Source organism: Somniosus microcephalus, chromosome 11 (genome assembly GCF_052327205.1).
Source record: "Somniosus microcephalus isolate GS21.2 chromosome 11, FLI_Smic_1.0, whole genome shotgun sequence".
Classification (NCBI taxonomy): Eukaryota; Metazoa; Chordata; class Chondrichthyes; order Squaliformes; family Somniosidae; genus Somniosus; species Somniosus microcephalus.
In genome coordinates this window covers 234477085-234500214 of record NC_140997.1, presented here as the reverse complement: position 1 = coordinate 234500214, position 23130 = coordinate 234477085, and the positions used below count along the sequence as shown (strand labels likewise).

Sequence of the window (23130 nt, the reverse complement as noted above, 5' to 3'; positions counted from 1 at the left end):
TTTTTAGGGCCCGGTAACATTCTAATCTGCTTTGGCTTTTGGTTATTTTGTTCCAATGTTCCAGGTAGGTTTCTTTGCTTTGTTTAATGATTTGGTTCACTCGGATTGGTGTTTGGACGGCAGTGTTGGCCTGGGACTGGTCAGGGTCCGGCTGAGTAGGAGTACTTAGTTTCAGTAGCAGCTGACTCAGGGGACTCTTTTCTGGGTTTAGCTCTTGGGTCTGGAAGGCTTTAAAATGAAGGGTGTCTGGGGAGCTAGATTTGAGGTGATTTAGGAAGTTTAGTGCTCGTTTTTGGATGTTTATTATCAGTGGGTATCTGCCTAGTTCGGCTCTACATGCATTTGTTGGTGTTTTCCTTTGGGTGCGAAGGATGCTTCGGCAAAATTCTGCATGTAGGGCTTCTATTGTGTGTTTTTCCCATTTAGTGTAGCTATGGTGATTGAGCGGGCCCCATACTTCACTACCGTACAGCGCAATCGGCAGGATTACGCTGTCAAATATTTTTAGCCAGATTTTGATTGGGATTTGGATGTTGTAGAATTTTCTTTTTATTGCATATAGGGCTCTCTGTCTGTCTGTCTCTCTCTCTGTCTGTCTGTCTGTCTCTCTCTCTCTCTCTGTCTGTGTCTCTCTCTCTGTGTGTCTCTCTCTCTCTCTCTCTCTCTCTGTCTTTAAACACTTCTCCTGGGTTCCAGATTGAGAGAAATGGCTGGAGGCAAGATGAGATGAGTGGAATGCCGATGGTTTGCAGAATGCTGCGTGTTGTGCTCAGTGACATAGCGTGTCCCGAGCTTTCAGTAAAGAGATATTAATAGTTCACATGTGCAACAGCTTCATAAAACTGTCACAATAAAGTTTTATAGTTTGAATTTCTGCTCCATGGGAGAAAAAACTCCAAATGAGAAAGGGATTTTGTTCTAAAGTTAAAATAAGGTTTTTTTCTAACTCGTTGAGAGTAGCTCCACATCTGGAAGGTTGTGTGAGAACCGTTTCTCAATTTGTGCCCGTTTTGGAGGAAGCCGGTCCATTGAGAAGGAAAATTGAGTGAAGCACTGTCCCCATACCAATGGCCGGTGCCCATGACTCCCCACTGGAAAATCGCACCTCTTATTCGCAAAGCACCGTGCGTCACAGAGGGTGCAAAGGAAATTTCTCACAGAAACTCACAGAAACGCCACAGTGCAGATAGAGGCCATTTCGGCCCATCGAGCCTGCACCGACACATATCCCACCCGATCCCCGTAACCCCTACACCAACACATATCCCACCCTATCCCCGTAACCCCACGTATTTAATCCCCCTAACACTAAGGGTCAATTTATCATAGCCAATCAACCTAACCTGCACATCTTTGGACTGACATTTGGAGCCACTCTTCTCACTGATCTCAGCCCCAGCTACCCACCTTCTCAGCTGTGGCTCAGTGGGTAGCTCTGTCTGTCTGTCTCTCTGTCTCTCTGTCGTCTGAGTCAGAAGGTCGTGGGTTCACTCCAGGGACCTGAGTACACAATCTAGGCTGACACTACAGTGCAGTACTGAGGGAGCGCCGCACTGTCGGAGGGGCAGTACTGAGGGAGCGCCGCACTGTCAGAGGGGCAGTACTGAGGGAGCGCCGCACTGTCAGAGGTGCCGTCTTTCGGATGAAGCATTAAAGCGAGGGCCCATCTGCTCTCCCAGTTGGATACAAAATATTCCACAGGTGCTATTTCGAAGAAGAGCAGGGGAGTTCTCCACGGTGTCCTGGGTCCAATATTTATCCCTCAATCAACATCACTAAAACAGATGATCTGGTCATTATCACATTGCTGTTTGTGGGAGCTTGCTGTGCGTGAATTGGCTGCCATGTTTCCTACATTACAACAGTGACCACACTTCAAAAGTACTTCATTGGCTGTAAAGCGCTTTGGGACATCCTGAGGTGGTGAAAGGCGCTGGAGAAATGCATGTTCTTTCTCACTATTTACCTCAACCCCACCTCCCAAAAGAAAGAACGATAATTTACATAATCGCTCCTCACTGTCCAATCGCTCCGTCCCCTCAGTCAATCTGCTTGCTCTGTTCTGTATCCTCTCACTACCTGCAATTTCCTATCTGTAAAGTGGTGACCAAAACTGTACCACAATTAGCATTCAATAAAGTGGCTTTAATGAAATAAAACATCCCAGGCCTGCCACAGGAGCAACTTTTGTTTGATAATCGCTCTACGAAGCACCTTGGGGCATTTTACTATGTTAAAGGTGCTATATAAATGCAACTTGTCGTTGTTGTTGTTGTTATCATCAGACAAAATTTGACAGCGAGCCACATAAGGAGATATTAGGACAGGTGACCAAAAGCTTGGTCAAAGAGGTCGGTTTTAAGGAGCGTCTTCAAGGAGGGGAGAGGCGGAGAGGTTTATGAATGTATTTCCAGAGCTCGGGGCCCAGGCAGCCGAAGGCACGGCCGCCAAAGGTGGAGCGATTAAAATCGGAGATGCTCACGAGGCCAGAATTGGAGGAGCGCAGAGATCTCGCGGGGGGTTGTAGGGCTGGAGGAGGTTACAGAGATAGGGAGGGGCGAGGCCATGGAGGGATTTGAAATCAAGGATGAGAATTTTAAAATTGAGGCGTTGCCGGACCGGAAGCTAATGCAGGTCAGCGAGCACAGGGGGTGATGGGTGAACGGGACTGGGTGTGAGTTCGAACACGAGGCAGTGAACACAGGGGGTGATGGGTGAACAGGACTGGGTGCGAGTTAGGTCACGGGGCAGTGAGCACAGGGGGTGATGGGTGAACGGGACTGGGTGTGAGTTAGGACACGGGGCAGTGAGCACAGGGGGTGATGGGTGAACGGGACTGGGTGCGAGTTAGGACACGGGGCAGTGAGCACAGGGGGTGATGGGTGAACGGGACTGGGTGTGAGTTAGGACACGGGGCAGTGAGCACAGGGGGTGATGGGTGAACGGGACTGGGTGCGAGTTAGGACACGGGGCAGTGAGCACATGGGGTGATGGGTGAACAGGACTGGGTGCGAGTTAGGTCACGGGGCAGTGAGCACAGGGGGTGATGGGTGAACGGGACTGGGTGTGAGTTAGGACACGGGGCAGTGAGCACAGGGGGTGATGGGTGAACAGGACTGGGTGCGAGTTAGGACACGGGGCAGTGAGCACAGGGGGTGATGGGTGAACAGGACTGGGTGCGAGTTAGGTCACGGGGCAGCAGAGTTTTGGATGAGCTGAAGTTTACGCAGGGTTGAAGGTGGGAGGCGGGCCAGGAGAGAGTTGGAATAGTCTTATGCAATATTCTAGGTGCGGTCATGTCAATTCTGAGCTCCTGTACAAATTGTTTCCCAGTGCGTATTGTACCATCCGCCATAGCAGGAGGTGAGCTCCGAACTTCGGTGAATGGTGTAGGCGGGGAGAGGTGGGGGGGGAGGCAGGGGTCTTTGGGGGGTGAGGGTTTGTCGGGGGAGTTGGGGTAGCAGGGGGGAAAGTCAGCAGCACTTCCAGGAGGGGAGAAACTGAGGTCAGTTTGGTGGTGAACAGAGGAGATGGAAGCAATTGTGAATCTGAGGAAAGGATGGAATCGGAAACAAACTTCGGGGGTGGAGTGGTGGTGAGGAGAAGCTTGGGCAACGCTATAGTGGGGGAAGAGAGGGTTGAGAAACTGCAAGTGAGCCTGAAGGGAAAAGAAGGGAATCTGGGATTGGTGGTTTGGGGAGGTGGGCTGGGATTGGTGGTTTGGGAAGGGGAGGTGGGCTGGGATTGGTGGTTTGGGAAGGGGAGGTGCGATTGGTGGTTTGGGAAGGGGAGGTGGGCTGGGATTGGTGGTTTGGGAAGGGGAAGTGGGCTGGGATTGGTGGTTTGGGAAGGGGAGGTGGGCTGGGATTGGTGGTTTGGGAAGGGGAGGTGGGCTGGGATTGGTGGTTTGGGAGGGGGAGGTGGGCTGGGATTGGTGGTTTGGGAGGGGGAGCTGGGATTGGTGGTTTGGGAGGGGGAGGTGGGCTGGGATTGGTGGTTTGAGAGGGGGAGGTGGGCTGGGATTGGTGGTTTAGGAAGGGGAGGTGCGATTGGTGGTTTGAGAGGGGGAGGTGGGCTGGGATTGGTGGTTTAGGAAGGGGAGGTGGGCTGGGATTGGTGGTTTGGGAAGGGGAGGTGCGATTGGTGGTTTGGGAGGGGGAGGTGGGCTGGGATTGGTGGTTTGGGAAGGGGAGGTGGGATTGGTGGTTTGGGAAGGGGAGGTGGCCTGGGATTGGTGGTTTGGGAAGGGGAGGTGGGCTGGGATTGGTAGTTTGGGAAGGGGAGGTGGGATTGGTGTTTTGGGAAGGGGAGGTGGCCTGGGATTGGTGGTTTGGGAAGGGGAGGTGGGATTGGTGTTTTGGGAAGGGGAGGTGGCCTGGGATTGGTGGTTTGGGAAGGGGAGGTGGGCTGGGATTGGTAGTTTGGGAAGGGGAGGTGGGATTGGTGGTTTGGGAAGGGGAGGGGAGCTGGGATTGGTGAGCACGTTGTCATTTCCACCTTTGACCTTTCCCCTCAGCTTGCTCCTGTCACCCTGTTGGTGCGACGAACTCGACCTTTAACAGACGTTGGAAGTGTAACCCAAAGAGCGGGTTCTGCTACTGCTGGCCCGGAGTGGCTGGCCCGCACTGTGATAGCTGCCTGTTGGGGTACTGGGGCTTTGGAGAGACAGGCTGCAGACCTTGTGACTGTGCGAGAGCCTGCGACCCCCAAACCGGCCAATGTCTGGACTTGTGAGTATAACTCCGTTCCCCACCATCTCCCCTCCTCATCAGAAGATGGTGACACTTGACTGGGGTGAAGTTCCACCAGCGAAGGAAGCCTTCCAATTCCTCATCAGAATATATTCCCCCTGTCTGAGCCCAGGCAATGAATGTCCGCGGGCAATTCGACAATGGGGGCAGCAATTGGTTCAAGAAGGATAATGTCCTCACTTGAAACCCGCATGCACAGACACTCACAACAACAACAACAACTTGTATTTATGTAGCACCTTTAACATAGCAAAACGTCCCAAGATGCTTCACAGGAGCGTAGTGAACCAAAGATTGACATCGAGCCACATCAGGAGATATTAGGACAGGCGACCAAAAGCTAGGTCAAAGAGGTTGGTTTTAAGATGTGTCTTAAATGAGGGGAGAGAGGCGGAGAGCTTTAGGGAGGGAATTCCAGAGCTCAGGGCCCAAGCAGCTGAAGGCACGGCTGCCAATGGTGGAGTGATTAAAATCAGGGATGCTCAAAAGGCCAGAATTGGAGGAGCGCAGAGATCTCGGGGGTTGTAGGGTTGGAGGAGGTTACAGAGAGGGAGGGGTGAGGACATGGAGGGATTTGAAAACAAGGACGAGAATTTTAAAATCGAGGCGTTGCTTAACCAGGAGTCAATGTAGGTCAGCGAGCACAGGGGGTGATGGGTGAACGGGACTGGGTGTGAGTTTGGACACGGGGCAGTGAGCACAGGGGGTGATGGGTGAACGGGACTGGGTGTGAGTTAGGACACGGGGCAGTGAGCACAGGGGCTGATGGGTGAACGGGACTGGGTGTGAGTTAGGACACGGGGCAGTGAGCACAGGGGGTGATGGGTGAACGGGACTGGGTGTGAGTTAGGACACGGGGCAGTGAGCACAGGGGGTGATGGGTGAATGGGACTGGGTGCGAGTTAGGACACGGGCAGTGAGCACAGGGGGTGATGGGTGAACGGGACTGGGTGTGAGTTAGGACACGGGGCAGTGAGCACAGGAGGTGATGGGTGAACGGGACTTGGATATGTACAGCCACAAACACAAACATACAATCCTCCAACATGGATTCATTGTATTGAGCTCGGGGCCAGGATTCCAGTTGATTTTTCTTCCCTGTTTTATACCCCTTCGGCACTGAGGGAAATTGTAACAACCCCAGAAGTTAGCGCGGCTGAGATCAGCTCTTACAACACAGACTGAGGATTGATCCTGGGCCCTCTAGTGTGCCTGGCTCTGTACCACACCAGATGGTGCTTTAACCCACCAGGCTATCGGGGCAGAAGCAACTCTTTAAATCCAGTGTAGAGGGAGCTTTACTCTGTATCTAACCCCGTGCTGTACCTGCCCTGGGAGTGTTTGATGGGACAGTGTAGAGGGAGCTTTACTCTGTATCTAACCCGTGCTGTACCTGCCCTGGGAGTGTTTGATGGGACAGTGTAGAGGGAGCTTTACTCTGTATCTAACCCATGCTGTACCTGCCCTGGGAGTGTTTGATGGGACAGTGTAGAGGGAGCTTTACTCTGTATCTAACCCGTGCTGTACCTGCCCTGGGAGTGTTTGATGGGACAGTGTAGAGGGAGCTTTACTCTGTATCTAACCCATGCTGTACCTGCCCTGGGAGTGTTTGATGGGACAGTGTAGAGGGAGCTTTACTCTGTATCTAACCCGTGCTGTGCCTGCCCTGGGAGTGTTTGATGGGACAGTGTAGAGGGAGCTTTACTCTGTATCTAACCCGTGCTGTACCTGCCCTGGGAGTGTTTGATGGGACAGTGTAGAGGGAGCTTTACTCTGTATCGAACCCGTGCTGTACCTGCCCTGGGAGTGTTTGATGGGACAGTGTAGAGGGAGCTTTACTCTGTATCTAACCCGTGCTGTGCCTGCCCTGGGAGTGTTTGATGGGACAGTGTAGAGGGAGCTTTACTCTGTATCTAACCCGTGCTGTACCTGCCCTGTGAGTGTTTGATGGGACAGTGTAGAGGGAGCTTTACTCTGTATCGAACCCGTGCTGTACCTGCCCTGGGAGTGTTTGATGGGACAGTGTAGAGGGAGCTTTACTCTGTATCTAACCCGTGCTGTACCTGCCCTGGGAGTGTTTGATGGGACAGTGTAGAGGGAGCTTTACTCTGTATCTAACCCGTGCTGTACCTGCCCTGGGAGTGTTTGATGGGACAGTGCAGAGGGAGCTTTACTCTGTATCTAACCCGTGCTGTACCTGCCCTGGGAGTGTTTGACACTGACACTGGGTACCTATATTCGATATATGCCCCATTCTCTAGCACTAATGTCCCACAAAATTACTAACCACAAATCTTCTGCGTGGAATCCCTAATCCATTCACTGACTGTACCAGTTCTTATTTGTCCTTGTTTCCATTTTTGTATTTTTCAGTTTTGAAAATGAACAAATTCACAATATTCCCATTGGTGGAAGGATTCCTGACCTTATTAACATTCCAACCAATGAGAGTGGGGAAGGATGGAACTGGGAAGATGAGCAGGGATTCTCAGCACTTCGACATTCTGGTAGGTCGCAGGCTGGAAGGGAAAGTGAGGCGATGTCAACATGGACACTCGGAGTACTGTATAGAGTTCTGGTCTCCGTATCACACCCGGAGTACGGTATAGAGTTCTGGTCTCCGTATCACACTCGGAGTACTGTATAGAGTTCTGGTCTCCGTATCACACTCGGAGTACTGTATAGAGTTCTGGTCTCCGTATCACACTCGGAGTACAGTATAGAGTTCTGGTCTCCGTATCACACTCGGAGTACGGTATAGAGTTCTGGTCTCCGTATCACACTCGGAGTACGGTATAGAGTTCTGGTCTCCATATCACACTCGGAGTACGGTATAGAGTTCTGGTCTCCGTATCACACCCGGAGTACCGTATAGAGTTCTGGTCTCCGTATCACACTCGGAGTACGGTATAGAGTTCTGGTCTCCGTATCACACTCGGAGTACGGTATAGAGTTCTGGTCTCCGTATCACACTCGGAGTACGGTATAGAGTTCTGGTCTCCGTATCACACTCGGAGTACGGTATAGAGTTCTGGTCTCCGTATCACACTCGGAGTACCGTATAGAGTTCTGGTCTCTGTATCACACTCGGAGTACCGTATAGAGTTCTGGTCTCCGTATCACACTCGGAGTACGGTATAGAGTTCTGGTCTCCGTATCACACCCGGAGTACCGTATAGAGTTCTGGTCTCCGTATCACACTCGGAGTACCGTATAGAGTTCTGGTCTCCGTATCACACTCGGGGTACGGTATAGAGTTCTGGTCTCCGTATCACACCCGGAGTACCGTATAGAGTTCTGGTCTCCGTATCACACTCGGAGTACGGTATAGAGTTCTGGTCTCCGTATCACACTCGGAGTACGGTATAGAGTTCTGGTCTCCGTATCACACCCGGAGTACGGTATAGAGTTCTGGTCTCCGTATCACACTCGGAGTACGGTATAGAGTTCTGGTCTCCGTATCACACCCGGAGTACCGTATAGAGTTCTGGTCTCCGTATCACACTCGGAGTACGGTATAGAGTTCTGGTCTCCGTATCACACTCGGAGTACCGTATAGAGTTCTGGTCTCCGTATCACACTCGGAGTACCGTATAGAGTTCTGGTCTCCGTATCACACTCGGAGTACGGTATAGAGTTCTGGTCTCCGTATCACACTCGGAGTACGGTATAGAGTTCTGGTCTCCGTATCACACTCGGAGTACGGTATAGAGTTCTGGTCTCCGTATCACACTCGGAGTACCGTATAGAGTTCTGGTCTCCGTATCACACTCGGAGTACCGTATAGAGTTCTGGTCTCCGTATCACACTCGGAGTACGGTATAGAGTTCTGGTCTCCGTATCACACCCGGAGTACCGTATAGAGTTCTGGTCTCCGTATCACACTCGGAGTACCGTATAGAGTTCTGGTCTCCGTATCACACTCGGAGTACCGTATAGAGTTCTGGTCTCCGTATCACACTCGGAGTACGGTATAGAGTTCTGGTCTCCGTATCACACCCGGAGTACCGTATAGAGTTCTGGTCTCCGTATCACACTCGGAGTACCGTATAGAGTTCTGGTCTCCGTATCACACTCGGGGTACGGTATAGAGTTCTGGTCTCCGTATCACACTCGGAGTACGGTATAGAGTTCTGGTCTCCGTATCACACTCGGAGTACGGTATAGAGTTCTGGTCTCCGTATCACACTCGGAGTACGGTATAGAGTTCTGGTCTCCGTATCACACTCGGAGTACCGTATAGAGTTCTGGTCTCCGTATCACACTCGGAGTACCGTATAGAGTTCTGGTCTCCGTATCACACTCGGAGTACGGTATAGAGTTCTGGTCTCCGTATCACACTCGGAGTACGGTATAGAGTTCTGGTCTCCGTATCACACTCGGAGTACGGTATAGAGTTCTGGTCTCCGTATCACACTCGGAGTACCGTATAGAGTTCTGGTCTCCGTATCACACTCGGAGTACCGTATAGAGTTCTGGTCTCCGTATCACACTCGGAGTACGGTATAGAGTTCTGGTCTCCGTATCACACCCGGAGTACCGTATAGAGTTCTGGTCTCCGTATCACACTCGGAGTACCGTATAGAGTTCTGGTCTCCGTATCACACTCGGAGTACTGTATAGAGTTCTGGTCTCCGTATCACACTCGGAGTACTGTATAGAGTTCTGGTCTCCATATTATAAAAAGTATAAAGAGGCACTGGAGAAGGAGCAAAAAATATTTACTTGGATGCTACCAGCACTGGGAGGGTACAAATTATCAGACTGAACAGGCTGGGGCTCTTTTCTCTAGAAGAGAGAAGGCTGAGGGGAGACCTGATCGAGGTCTTTAAGATTATGAAAGGGTTCGATAGGATAGACGTAGAGAAGATGTTTCCACTTGTAGGGGAAGACCAGAACTAGGGGCCATCAATATTAGATAGTCACTAATAAATCCAATGTGGAATTCAGGAGAAACTTCTTTACCCAGAGAGTGGTGAGAATGTGGAACTCGCTACCACAGGGAGTGGTTGAGGTGAATAGCATTCTTGCATTTAAGGAGAAGCTGGATAAGCACATGAGGGAGAAAGGAATAGAGGGTGATGGTAATGGGGTGAGATGAAGCGGGTGGGAGGAGGCTGGTATGTAGCAGAAACACCGGCACGGAGCAGAGGGGCCGAATGGCCTGTTTCTGTGCTGAACACATGATGTAAAAGGAAATGGCCGACACTTTAATATTACCAATAATCCAGAGAACGTGAGTTTAAATCCCACCATGGCATGAAATAAAAAGCTGGTCTCAGTAACAGTGACCATGGAAGCTGCCGGATTGTTGTGAAAACCCAAGTGGTTCACTGGGAACAGAGGAGTTACTGGATGATGAAAGACCCAGGCCCATCGAGTTCGCCTTCGACCATCCTGGTCGTCCCATGATACAACGATAATGGAGTTGCTGACTGATCACAGCCATCGATCTCCATCATTGATGTCTCTTTCGGGAAGGAAACCTGCCGTCCTTACCCAGTCTGGGCCTATAGGTGACTCCAGTCCCACAACAATGTGGTTGACCTTTAACCACCCTCTGAAGTGGCCGAGCGAGACCCTCCGTCGTATCAAACCGATGGTTCAAGAGGGCAGCCCACCCCCACTGCCTCAGGGCAACTAGAGATAGGCAATAAATGCCGGTCTTGCCGGTGACGTCCACATCCCTAGAAACATAGAAACATAGAAGATAGGAGCAGGAGTAGGCCATTCGGCCCCTCGAGCCTGCTCCGCCATTCAATGAGATCATGGCTGATCATCCAAACTCAGTACCCTGTCCCTGCCTTCTCCCCATATCCCTTGATCCCTTTAGCCTTAAGAAATATATCCAACTCCTTCTTGAATATATTGAATGAATTGGCCTCTACTGCCTTTTGTGGTAGAGAATTCCACAGGTTCACCACTCTCTGGGTGAAGAAATTCCTCCTCATCTCTGTTCTAAATGGCCTACCCCTTATCCTTAGACTGTGACCCCTGGTTCTGGACTCCCCGACCATCGGGAACATCCTTCCTGCATCTAGTCTGTCCAGTCCTGACAGAATTTTACAATGAATGAATGGTTTTCCTGAAAAAAGGACCCTGGAGATTAAACATTGCCATAAAAAGAAATTTAACAATAGCCCTGGTGAGCAGAGGTTTCTCAATCGTAGTCCCAGCATGATTTCAAACCTGGAGCAATAATTGGTGCAAACAGGCGTTAGTGAGACCAGGGAGAGAAGGGAAGCTGTCGGATCAAACCTCCTCTCACCCTCTGGCATCGTAAGAAATCAATCACAGAGCGGAGGACACAGACAGGAGATTCACGTCGTACCTGACTGCGTCAGGACAGCTGGACATAGTCTCCTCATACAAACAGAAAATACTGCAGATGCTGGAAATCTGAAATAAAAACAGAAAATGCTGGAGATACTCAGCAGGTCAGGTCTGTGAAGAGAGAAACAGAGTTAACGTTTCAGCTCGATGACTAGTCTCCTCATGTTGGCTTTCGCTGATGTCCTGGAACTCGCTGCTGATGGAAGTGGTGGAAGCGGAGACACTCGATGTTTTCAAGGGGAGACTGGATAGGCACTTGAGGGAAATAAACTTGCAGGGCTCCGGGGATAGAGCGGGGGAATGGGACTGACTGGATTGCTCTACAGAGAGCCGGCACGGACTCGATGGGCCGAATGGCCTCCTCCTGTGCCCTTATGACTCTATGTCTTATGATGTCTGTCTGTGTGTGTGTGTGATATTAACTGGAACATTCTTTTTTTAATTTATATATAATTTGTTGATCCTGCCTCGCCTCACGCTAGAGAAGTGCATCTGCAAGGAGACGTTGCTGGGAGATGCCGCACATTTTTGTCAGATGAAGTATGCATACGGTAAGAGGCTCCAACACCTGTTGCCATCCAGGTGCCGTCATTCTTTCCCCTCTCCCTCTCGAATGCCGCAGCAACTTAATAACAGTATTGCAGGCTGTTATTAACCTGAGCTCCCTATTGGTGTCACAGACTGATACAGCACAGGAGGAGGCCATTCGGCCCATCGTGCCTGTGCCGGCTCTTTGAACGAGCTCTCCAATTAGTCCCACTCCCCCCTGCTCTTTCCCCAGAGCCCTGCAAATTTTTCCTTTTCAAGTATTTATCCAATTCCCTTTTGAAAGTTCCTATTGAATCTGCTTCCACCGCCCTTTCAGGCAGCGCGTTCCAGATCACAACAACTCGCTGCGTAAAAACATTCTCCTCATCTCCCCTCTGGTTCTTTTGCCGATTACCTTCAATCTGTGTCCTCTGGTTACCGACCCTCCTGCCACTGGAAACAGTGTCTCCTGATTTACTCCATCAAAACCCTACATGATTTTGAACACCTCGATTAACCTTCTCTGCTCTAAGGAGAACAATCCCAGCTTCTCCAGTCTCTCCACATCACTGAAGTCCCTCATCCTCTGGAACCATTCTGGTCAATCTCCTCCGCACCCTCTCCAAGGCCTCGACATCCTTCCTAAAGTGTGGGGCCCAGAATTGGACACAATTCTCCAGCTGGGGCCGAACCAGTGTTTTATAAAGGTTTACCATAACTTCCTGGCTTTTGTATTCTGTGCCTCTGTTAATGAAGCCCAGGATCCCGTGTGCTTTTTGACAACTTTATCAACCTGTCCTGCCACCTTCACAGATTTCTGTGTGTGCGATTATTTTTTTTTTGCTCTGGTGTATCTTCTCCCTCCTTTTTATATTCCACCCCCATTTCCCTTTCCTACGGAGGCCTTGCCTGATGCGACGTGCCCAGGTGCAGGATTGGTCCTGGTTGCTATTAGGACCATCTGCAGATGTGTCAGCCATGGTTCAGTGGGCAGCACTCTCTCTCTCTATCTCTATCTCTCTCTCTCTCTCTCTCTCATCTCTGAGTTAGAAGATTGTGGGTTCCTGTCCCATTCCAGAGACTTGAGCCCATAATCCAGGCTGACACTCCCAGTGCAGTACTGAGGGAGCGCTGCACTGTCAGAGGTGCCATCTTTCGGATGAGACGTTAAACCAAGGCCCTGTCTGCCCCCTCAGGTGGATGTAAAAGATCCCATGGCCGTTATTTCGAAGAAGCACAGGGAAGTTCTCCCTGGTGTCCTGGTCCAACATTTATCTCTTAACCAGCATCACTGGTCATTATCACATTGTTGTTTGTGGGAGCTTGCTGTGCACAAATTGGCTGCTGCGTTTCCCACATTACAACAGTGACTACACTTCAAAAAGTACTTCATTGGCTGTAAAGCGCGTTGGAACGTCCTGAGGTGGTGAAAGGTGATACCCACTGAGCCTCGACTGACAATCCATCATATCCAGAACAGGATTAAGCCATTCGGCCCATCAAACCTGTTCAGCTGCCCTATAAGGTGACGTCCATTTAAGTTGAGCAACCTGGGACATGCACCCATCAGAAAGCCCAAAGGGAAGGGGTTAAATTGGATGATGAGCAATCCCTGCAGGGATTCTGCCGTACCCTTCATAGATTACATCTCTGGGAAGAGGTCACGCACCCAAACCCCTGGGTCAGGACTTTTAGGGATTCAACATACACACTTCACTATTACAAAAGCAAAATACTGCGGATGCTGGAAATCTGAAATAAAAACAGAAAATGCTGGAAACACTCAGCAGGTCCGGCAGCATCTGTGGAGAGAGAAACAGAGTTAACGTTTCAGGTCGAGGACCCTTCGTCAGAACTGGAAAAAGTTGGAGATGGAACAGATTTTTAAGCAAGTGTGGGGGCAGGGAGAGGGGGGAGGGGAGGAAAGAACAAAAGGAAGGTCTGTGATAGGCTGGAAGGCAGGAGAGATTAAATGACAAAACGGAGGATGGTAATGGGACAAGTTAAGAAACTTCTTGCAATTTAGTATACTGTATTCGCTGCTCACAATGTGGTCTCTACTTTGGGGAGACCAAACGCAGATTGGGTGACTGCCTTGAGGAACACCTCCGTTCAGTCCGTAAGCGGGAGCTTCCAGTCGCCTGTCACTTTAATTCTCTGCTCCACTCCCACACTGACCTCTGCGTCCTCGGCCTCTTACACTGTTCCAACGAAGCTCAACGTAAGCTCGAGGAACAGCTTTCGATTAGGCACTTTACAGTCTTCTGGACTCTACATCGAGTTCAACAATTTCAGATCATAACCTCCGCCCCATTTTTAAAAAAAAAGATTTATTTTTTCTCTCACATGGCAGCTGTCGGATCATTCCGCCAGCGCCATTTACACCTCATCTAGAGCCATCTTTTGTTTCTTTACTTGTCCCATTATCATCTTCTTTTGCCTCACACCATCATCCCTTTTGTCATTTAATCTCTCCTGCCTTCCACCCTATCACAGACCTTCCCTTTTGTTCTTTCCTCCCCTCCCCCTGCACTTGCTTAAAAACCTGTTCCATCTCTAACTGTTTCCAGTTCTGACGAAGGGTCCCAGACCTGAAACGTTAACTCGGTTTCTCTCTCCGCAGATGCTGCCTGACCTGCTGAGTATTTCCAGCATTTTCTGTTTTTATTTTGCATTTCACTATGTTTCTTTATTCACATGATGAAAGTGCCTCTGTCAATCTTGCAGCATTTGTACTCTGTAGAGGTTGTGGTCTCCACACTATAAAAAGCACACCGGAGCATTGGAGAAAGTGTAAAAAAGATTGACAAGGTGGTTAGAATGTGGAGCTCGCTTCCACTGGAAGGGGTTGAGGCGAAGAGCTTCGATGCTCTCAAAAGGAAACTAGATGAGTACATGAGAGAAAAGGGAACAGAAAGATTTTCTGAAAGGTTGCGATGAGGTCGACGGAATGGGGGAGACTGGTGTGGAGTATAAACACTAGTTGGGCCGAATGGCCTGTTTCTGTGCTGTATATTCTATGTAATACTCTTCCAATGTATCAATAGAGTGAATGCGAGGAGATGAGAGCTGGGATGAAGTTCCACAGATACCTGCCGACCTCCAGTTCCTCATCCAACTGAACATTCTTTACACTGAATGTTCTGAACAATCTGGGATCAGTAAAAGTGACCCTGAGGCTGTCGGATTGTCGTAAAAACCCAACTGGTTCACTGATGTCCCTCGGAAGGAAACCTGCCGTCCTCACCCGGTCTGGGCCTATAGGTGACTCCAGTCCCACACCAACGTGGTTGACTCTTAACCGCCCTCTGAAGTGGCCGAGCGAGACCCTCAGTTGTATCAGAACCGCGACTAATGGTTCAAGAAGGCGGCCCACCACCACCTTCTCAGGGCAGTGAGGGATGGGCAATAAATGCCGGCCTTGCAAGCGACGCCCACATCCCGAGATCGAATTTTTAAGATGTGCGAGGCAGGGAGTGTAGGAAGGCTGTTCAATAGTGCAAGGAACCGCGGCCAATCCTATCCCACACAATATACACACACATTCACCTTCTAATAGGGGTCGCTGGATAGAGATCAGGAGCAGGAATCCTGGCTGATTCGCCCTCACCCTAATCCAGGGCCACGGAGGCGAATTGTAGCCCCCCGTGACTCCTGCACCACTGAGGTGAGTTAACGTGGCACAGACTGGGCATCAAACCTGGATGGCATAGCTCAGTTTCACACCTAGTGTCAGACTTCGGGTTACCCTAACCCTAATGCATATCATGGATTAGAGGCAGAGTTTTATACTGTGGAAACAAGTTGAGACTAGCTGTGAGCCAGACTCTGACTAGCTGTGAGCCAGACTCTGACTAGCTGTGAGCCAGACTCTGACTAGCTGTGAGCCAGACTCTGACTAGCTGTGAGACAGACTCTGACTAGCTGTGAGCCAGACTCTGACTAGCTGTGAGCCAGACTCTGACTAGCTGTGAGCCAGACTCTGACTAGCTGTGAGACAGACTCTGACGAGCTCTGAACCAGGCCCAGACTAGCTCTGAACCAAGCCCGGACTAGCTTCTTGAAGGACCATTCTATCTGCACTGAATATCTTGAGGATCCCAGAGGTGGAAGGTCAGTGTATTAATCCGCTGCACCACTGGGTCTCCAGGACTCTCTGCCTTGTTGAGCTGGGATGTCTTTCTCTATGTAAATATCTTCTTTATTTCTTGCCCACCAGTCATCAAGGCAAGAGTCCTTTCCGCTCATGACAAAGGAACTCACGCTGAGGTCAACGTCAAAGTAAAGAAGGTGATGAAAACCGGGAAAGTGAAAATCACCCGTGGCAACCGGAGCATTTACCCCGAGTCCTGGACCAACCGGGGCTGCACATGTCCAATACTCAATCCTGGTGAGTAGCAAAGGGGCCCGCAGCTTACTGGGACCTCGGGGCCCGCAGCTCACTGGGACCTCGGGGCCCGCAGCTCACTGGGACCTTGGGGCCCGCAGCTCACTGGGACCTCGGGGCCCGCAGCTTACTGGGACCTCGGGGCCCGCAGCTTACTGGGACCTCGGGGCCCGCAGCTTACTGGGACCTCGGGGCCCGCAGCTTACTGGGACCTCGGGGCACGCAGCTTACTGGGACCTCGGGGCCCGCAGCTTACTGGGACCTCGGGGCCCGCAGCTCACTGGGACCTCGGGGCCCGCAGCTTACTGGGACCTCGGAGGCCTGCAGCTCACTGGGACCTCGGGGCCTGCAGCTTACTGGGACCTCGGGGCCCGCAGCTCACTGGGACCTTGGGGCCCACAGCTTACTGGGACCTCGGGGAAGGGTTGAGTTCATCACGAGTCCGAGAGTTAAGAGGAATGATGGATGTAGACTTATCTGATCTGTAGATAGCACAGCACAGCCTTGCCCCTTCCATCTCTGTAACCTCCTCCAGCCCCACAACCCCCGAGATCTCTGCGCTCCTCCAATTCTGCCCTCTTGAGCATCCCCAATTTCCATCGCTCCACCATTGGCGGCCGTGCCTTCAGCTGCCTGGGGCCCGAGCTCTGGAATTCCCTCCCTAAACCTTTCTTCCATTCTCTCCTCCTCTAAGACACTCCCTGAAACCTACCCTTTTGATCAAGCTTTTGGTCACCTGTCCTAATATCTCTTTGTGGCTCGGTGTCAAATTACGTTTGATAATCACTCAAGTAAAGCGCCTTGGGACGTTTTACTACATTAAAGGCGCTGTATAAATACACCTTGTAAGTAATGGAAGGGCAGAACTACACTGCGGTGTGGAGACTCCCTTTGTAACACCATCTTTGGGCCAACTAACCGCTCTCCTCCTCATTCCCAGTTTATTCCTTCCCTCCTTTCCTGTGGCCACAACTCCACAAGTGCCAGCCACCCTCTGGTTCCTCATCCCAGTGGCCGGTTTCCATGTGTGAGTCTAGTCTTTGAGCGTCGGCTGGACCAGCAGCAAAGGTTCACCAGTGTGAAACCGGGGCTTAAAGGGTTAAACTGTGAGGACAGGTTGCATAAACTTGGCTTGTTTTCCCTCGGGTTTAGACAGTTAAGGGGTGATCTAATCAAGGTGTTTAAAATGGTAAAGGAGTTGATCAGGTAGATCGAGAGAAACTATTATCCTCTGGTGGGGGGAGTCCAGAACAAGGGGGCAGAACCTTAAAATTAGAGCCAGGCCGTTCAGGGGTGATGTCAGGAAGCACTTCTTCACACAAAGGGTGCTGGGAATCTGGAACTCTCTCCCCTCCCCCCCCGAAAGGCTGTGGATTCTGGGGGTCAGTTGGAGCTTTCCAGACTGAGATCAATAGATGTTTGTTGGGTTAGGGGATCGAGGGATACGGAGCAAAGGCGGGTAAAAGGAGTTGAGACACAGATCAGCCATAATCTGATAGAGGGGCTACCTATCAGGAAATGATGAACAGGCTGGGTCTCTTTTCTCTTGAAAAGAGAAGGCTGAGGGGTGACCTAATAGAGGTCTTTAAAATTATGAAAGGTTTTGATAGAGTGGATACAGAGAGAATGTTTCCACTTGTGGGGAAGAGCAAAACTAGAGGCCATCAATATAAGATAGTCACTAATAAATCCACTGGGGAATTCAGAAGAAACCTCTTTACCCAGAGAGTGGTGAGAATGTGGAACTCGCTACCACAGGGAGTGGTTGAGGCGAATCGCAGAGATACATTTAAGGGGAAGCTGGATAAACACACGAGGGAGAAAGGAACAGAAGGATATGGTGATGGGGTGAGATGAAGAGGGTGGGAGGAGGCTGGTGTGGAGCAGAAACACCGGCACGGAGCAGAGGGGCCAAATGGCCTGTTGCTGTGTGATAAATACTTTGTAATACTTTGTAGATCTCTTTGTTTCTTCAGAGAAGTGCAGTCACCATTGTCCTGGGAGCAGCGATCAGATTATAGTCGATCATAGGAACAAGAGGAGACCATTCAGCCCCTCAAGCCTATCCCGCCATTCAAGTAGATCATGGCTGATCTGTATCTGAATTCCATCCACCCGCCTTGGTTCCGTACCCCTTAAACAGACCTGCATCCCAACAAAAGCTGCTCAGTCGTTGAGTATATTCGAGACTGAGATCGATAGATTTTTGGATATTAAGGGAATCAAGGGATATGGGGATAGTGCAGGAAAGTGGAGAGTATTCCATCACATTCCTGACTTGTGCCTTACTTGTGGGGGAGACCAGAACTAGGGGCCATCGATATAAGAGAGTCACTAATAAATCCAACAGGGAATTCAGGAGAAACTTCTTTACCCAGAGAGTGGTGAGAATGTGGAACTCGCTACCACAGGGAGTGGTTGAATCGAATAGTATCGATGCATTTAAGGGGAGGCTGGACAAGCATATGAGGGAGAAGGGAATAGAGGGTTACGCTGATTGATTTCGATGAGGAAAGACGGGAGGAGGCTCGAGTGGAGCATAAACGCCGGCATGGACTGGTTGGGCCGAATGGCCTGTTTCTGTGCCGTATACCCTGTGTAATCCTATGTAATGGTGGAGCAGGCTCGAGGGCCTGAATTGGCCTACTTTTGTTCACAAATCTTTGTGTGAAAAATGGAGTAGAGGGGCCTTGGTGAGAAGATACACAGGTTATTAAAGGTGGCAGCACAAGTAGATAAGGCCGTAAGCAGATTCCTTGGATTGTAGCTGCAGGTGTGGAACACAAAAACAAGGAGGGAACGTTGAACTTACACAAGACTTTAGTTGAGGCCTGAGTTGGAATATTGGGGTAGAGTCTCCCTGTGATTTCCACACAGATATCAGGGTAATCTGGGCGGGATCGAACGGAATCGCACTAAAGATCTCGGAACTTTAAATGTGAGTGAGTTGCGCCAGTAACCACTTTACATTGGACAATCCGCCATCTTTTACAGCGTTTCAATAGTCCGTTCGCCGAAAGCAGGCTCCGCCCACAAACCTGGCCACGCCCCCCAGGTCGGCACGGTGAGTTTGGTGAAAAACACTGGACAGCTTCTTGCTGTGCCGGAACGTTCCCTGACTCTTCAGAGCCCAGAGTCCGTCTTCGTGTCCTAACTGTGTCAGCCATGACTCAGTGGGCAGCACCCTCGCCTCTGAGTCAGAAGGTTGTGGGTTCAAGTCCCACTCCAGAGACTCGAGCACATAAAGCTAGGCTGACACTCCAGTGCAGTACTGAGGGAGCGCCAGAATACACTGTCGGAGGGGCAGTACTGAGGGAGCGCCGCACTGTCGGAGGGGCAGTACTGAGGGAGCGCCGCACTGTCGGAGGGGCAGTACTGAGGGAGCGCCGCACTGTCGGAGGGGCAGTACTGAGGGAGCGCCGCACTGTCGGAGGGGCAGTACTGAGGGAGCGCCGCACTGTCGGAGGGGCAGTACTGAGGGAGCGCTGCACTGTCGGAGGGGCAGTACTGAGGGAGCGCTGCACTGTCAGAGGGGCAGTACTGAGGGAGCGCTGCACTGTCAGAGGGGCAGTACTGAGGGAGCGCTGCACTGTCGGAGGGGCAGTACTGAGGGAGTGCTGCACTGTCGGAGGGGCAGTACTGAGGGAGTGCTGCACTGTCGGAGGGGCAGTACTGAGGGAGCGCTGCACTGTCGGAGGGGCAGTACTGAGGGAGCGCTGCACTGTCGGAGGGGCAGTACTGAGGGAGCGCCAGAATACACTGTCAGAGGGGCAGTACTGAGGGAGCGCTGCACTGTCGGAGGGGCAGTACTGAGGGAGCGCCGCACTGTCGGAGGGGCTGTCTTTCGAATGAGACGTTAAACCGAGGCTCTGTCTGCTCTCTCTGGTGGACGTAAAAGATCCCGGGGCTACTATTTTGAAGAAGAGCCGGGGACGTTCTCCCCGGTGTCCCTGGGGCCAATATTTATCTCTCAACCAACATCACTAAAAACATTATCTGGTCATTATCACATTGCTGTTATGTGGGATCTTGCTGTGCGCAAATTGGCTGCTGCGTTTCCTACATTACAACAGTGACTCCACTTCAAAAAGTACTTAATTGGCTGTGAAGCAGTTTGAGCCGCCCTGAGGTGGTGAAAGGCGCTATAGAAATGTAAGTCTTTCTAACGTGGGTTTGTCAGTCCAATAAAGTTCTTCTTTTCCTCTCTGATAGGCACGGATTACCTGATCGCGGGCCACGAAGAAAGCCGGATGGGCAAACTCCTGGTCAACATGAACAGCTTTGTCACTCCGTGGCGAGCGAGCACGGCCAAGCGGGTCTCGCACACGCTGCACGTCAGCTGCAAGTGACCGGCGCGGGGGGGGGGGGCGGGGGGATCACGGTTCAGAGTTACCGCGCCATCAAACTGAGCGGCAGCCGGAGCCTCGCCATGTCCAGTCACCGTATGACGTGTGTAACTGGCCCACATTCAACTGGGGCGAACAGTCGATGATCCCTGTGAGGACTCTGCGAGACAGCAATGGGCAAGATCCCTACTCCATGCCTCCATCAACTCGCGCACCTTGCTTAGAGTGAACACTTCAAGCCTCCCTGCCTCTTTGGCCTATTTGTTTCATTGAAAGATCGTGAACTCTTATTAACAAACAAACTATTTCTAATAGCGCGGCTGATTGTGGCCCTCTGCCCTGGCTGCTGCTGTTGTCTACACACGTATATATGCGCGCACAGGTTGCTCAGCCTGCACTCTAAGTAACCCTGTGCTTGGAGTCAGTATCTACAATGGCTTCTTCAGCCCAGCACTTTGCCTTGCTGGATCCACCCAGTAGATCCATTCATATGATGCTTAAAACTGTTCATCTCTGTAAGGTTGTATTTCCGGTTGATGATTTCAGTACTTTAATTATTTCTTACAAAACAATTTCTCAAACAAGTGTCCTTATGTTTTCTAAACTGCAACCCCATCATGATTCTCTTGCATTGACCGCATTGCACCTCCCTTCAACCATCTGGCTCCTCTCAAGTTGAGGCACTGGTCGCCAATCCTCCAGGATTGGCCAGGAGTCTCCGGGAATTGAAGATTAATCTCCGGGACACTGACTGTGAGCAAAATCCCAGGAGAAAAATCAAAGGGGTATTGAAAAGAAATTGTTTTTTGTTCATTTTATTCGAACGCTTTCGTTTATGAGTTGTAAAAATCAGGGTAGATTGGACTGATTCTGTGATCAGATTCTGAGGGGTGAAGGTCACCGGGAGGTCGTCAGCATCCAGAATTCCTGAAAGGATAAGAGGGGCAGATATTCGGAACATAGGAACAGGAGGAGGCCATTCAGCCCCTCGAGCCTGTTACACAGGAGCAGGAGGAGGCCATTCAGCCCCTCGAGCCTGTTACACAGGAACAGGAGGAGGCCATTCAGCCCCCTCGAGCCTGTTACACAGGAACAGGAGGAGGCCCATTCAGCCCCTTGAGCCTGTTACACATGAACAGGAGGAGGCCCATTCAGCCCCTTGAGCCTGTTACACATGAACAGGAGGAGGCCCATTCAGCCCCTCGAGCCTGTTCTGCCATCCAATGAGATCATGGCTGATCTGTGACCTAACTCCACCTACCTGCCTTTGGCCCATCTCCTTTAATACCTTTGGTTACCAAAAGTCTATCAATCAGCGATTAAAATTAACAATTGATAGAGTATCAATTCCTGTTTACGGGAGAGAGTTCCAAACTTCTACCACCCTTTGTGTGTAGAAGTGTTTCCTAATTTCACTCCTGAAAGGTCTGGCTCTAATTTTTAGACTCTGCCCCCTAGTCCTAGACTCCCCAACCAGCGGAAATAGCGTAGAGAGAAACTATCAGTTCCCCTTAATATCTTGAAACTGTTGATCAAAATATTGGTGTTCACCTGAGAGAGCAGACGGGGCCTCAGTTTAACGTCTCATCTGAAAGATGGCACCTCCGACAGTGCGGCGCTCCCTCAGTACTGTCCCTCCGACAGTGCGGCGCTCCCTCAGTACTGCCCCTCCGACAGTGCAGCACTCCCTCAGTACTGCCCCTCCGACAGTGCAGCACTCCCTCAGTATTGCCCCTCCGACAGTGCTGCGCTCCCTCAGTATTGCCCCTCCGACAGTGCAGCGCTCCCTCAGTACTGCCCCTCCGACAGTGCAGCGCTCCCTCAGTACTGCCCCTCCGACAGTGCGGCGCTTCCTCTGTACTGCCCCTCCAACAGTGCGGCGCTCCCTCAGTACTGCCCCTCTGACAGTGCGGCGCTCCCTCACTACTGGCACTGGGAGTGAAGGCCTGGATTTTGTGCTTAAATCTCTGGAGTGGGGATTGAACCCACGACCTTCTGACTCAGAGGTGAGACAGATAACGAGACAGAGAGAGAGAGAGAGACAGACAGAGCGAGAGAGAGAGAGAGCGACAGAGAGAGAGAGTGATAGAGACACAGAGAGAGCGACAGAGAGCGAGAGACAGAGCAAGAGAGAGCGAGAGACAGAGAGCGAGAGAGAGACACAGAGAGAGAGACAGACAGAGAGCGAGAGAGACACAGAGAGAGAGAGAGAGAGCGACAGAGAGAGAGAGACAAAGAGAGAGAGAGTGCTATCCACTGAGCCACAGGCTGTCAATCTGCCTCTGTTAATATTTGAATTAAGCTGTTCAAGCCTCTCAACAACCTTAGACTTGTTTTCTGAACAGAGACTCAAGCAAAAAGACCCGCCGAGGACAGACGTTTGTGTCTGAATATATTGATCGGTCTGTTTGGTGACAAGTGTTGGCCACAGTTACAGATCCCCATGAAGATTTGGCTGGCTAACGCCAATTGTAAATCGTATTTAGCCTATCGATAAATGCCGGCCTTAACAGTGATGGCCACATCCCAAGAATTAATTACAAAAAAACTCTGTTACCCTTCAACCCCTCATTGTATAAACACATCATCTGATTCAGAAATAACCAAAAGTTCTTCTAAGAAGGGAGGCATGGTGGCATAGTGGTTAGCACTGTTGCCTCACAGCGCCAGGGCCCTGGGTTCAAATCTGGCCTCGGGTGACTGTCTGTGTGGAGTTTGCACATTCTCCCTGTGTCTGCGTGGGTTTCCTCCGGGTGCTCCGGTTTCCTCCCACAGTCCAAAGATG

The 23130-nt window shown here is 50.9% G+C and overlaps 1 protein-coding gene across 5 annotated transcripts in view; it reads left to right on the top strand.

The window, feature by feature from the left end:
• Positions 1-20391, top strand: part of LOC147111350 (netrin-4-like) — a 52420-nt gene extending 32029 nt beyond the window's left edge. For 2 of the 5 annotated variants that reach the window (XM_086002149.1, XM_086002145.1), the window contains 5 exons: positions 4517-4730; positions 7125-7258; positions 11567-11635; positions 15832-16002; positions 20212-20390. In XM_086002149.1, the coding sequence (XP_085858275.1) occupies positions 4517-4730; positions 7125-7258; positions 11567-11635; positions 15832-16002; positions 20212-20348 (725 nt within the window). In that variant the 3' untranslated portion in view covers positions 20349-20390. Of the gene's footprint in view, positions 1-4516; positions 4731-7124; positions 7259-11566; positions 11636-15831; positions 16003-20211 lie in introns of those variants that run through there. The other 3 variants (XM_086002148.1, XM_086002146.1, XM_086002150.1) reach the window with 3 other exon arrangements.
• The last annotated feature ends 2739 nt before the right edge of the window (positions 20392-23130 follow it).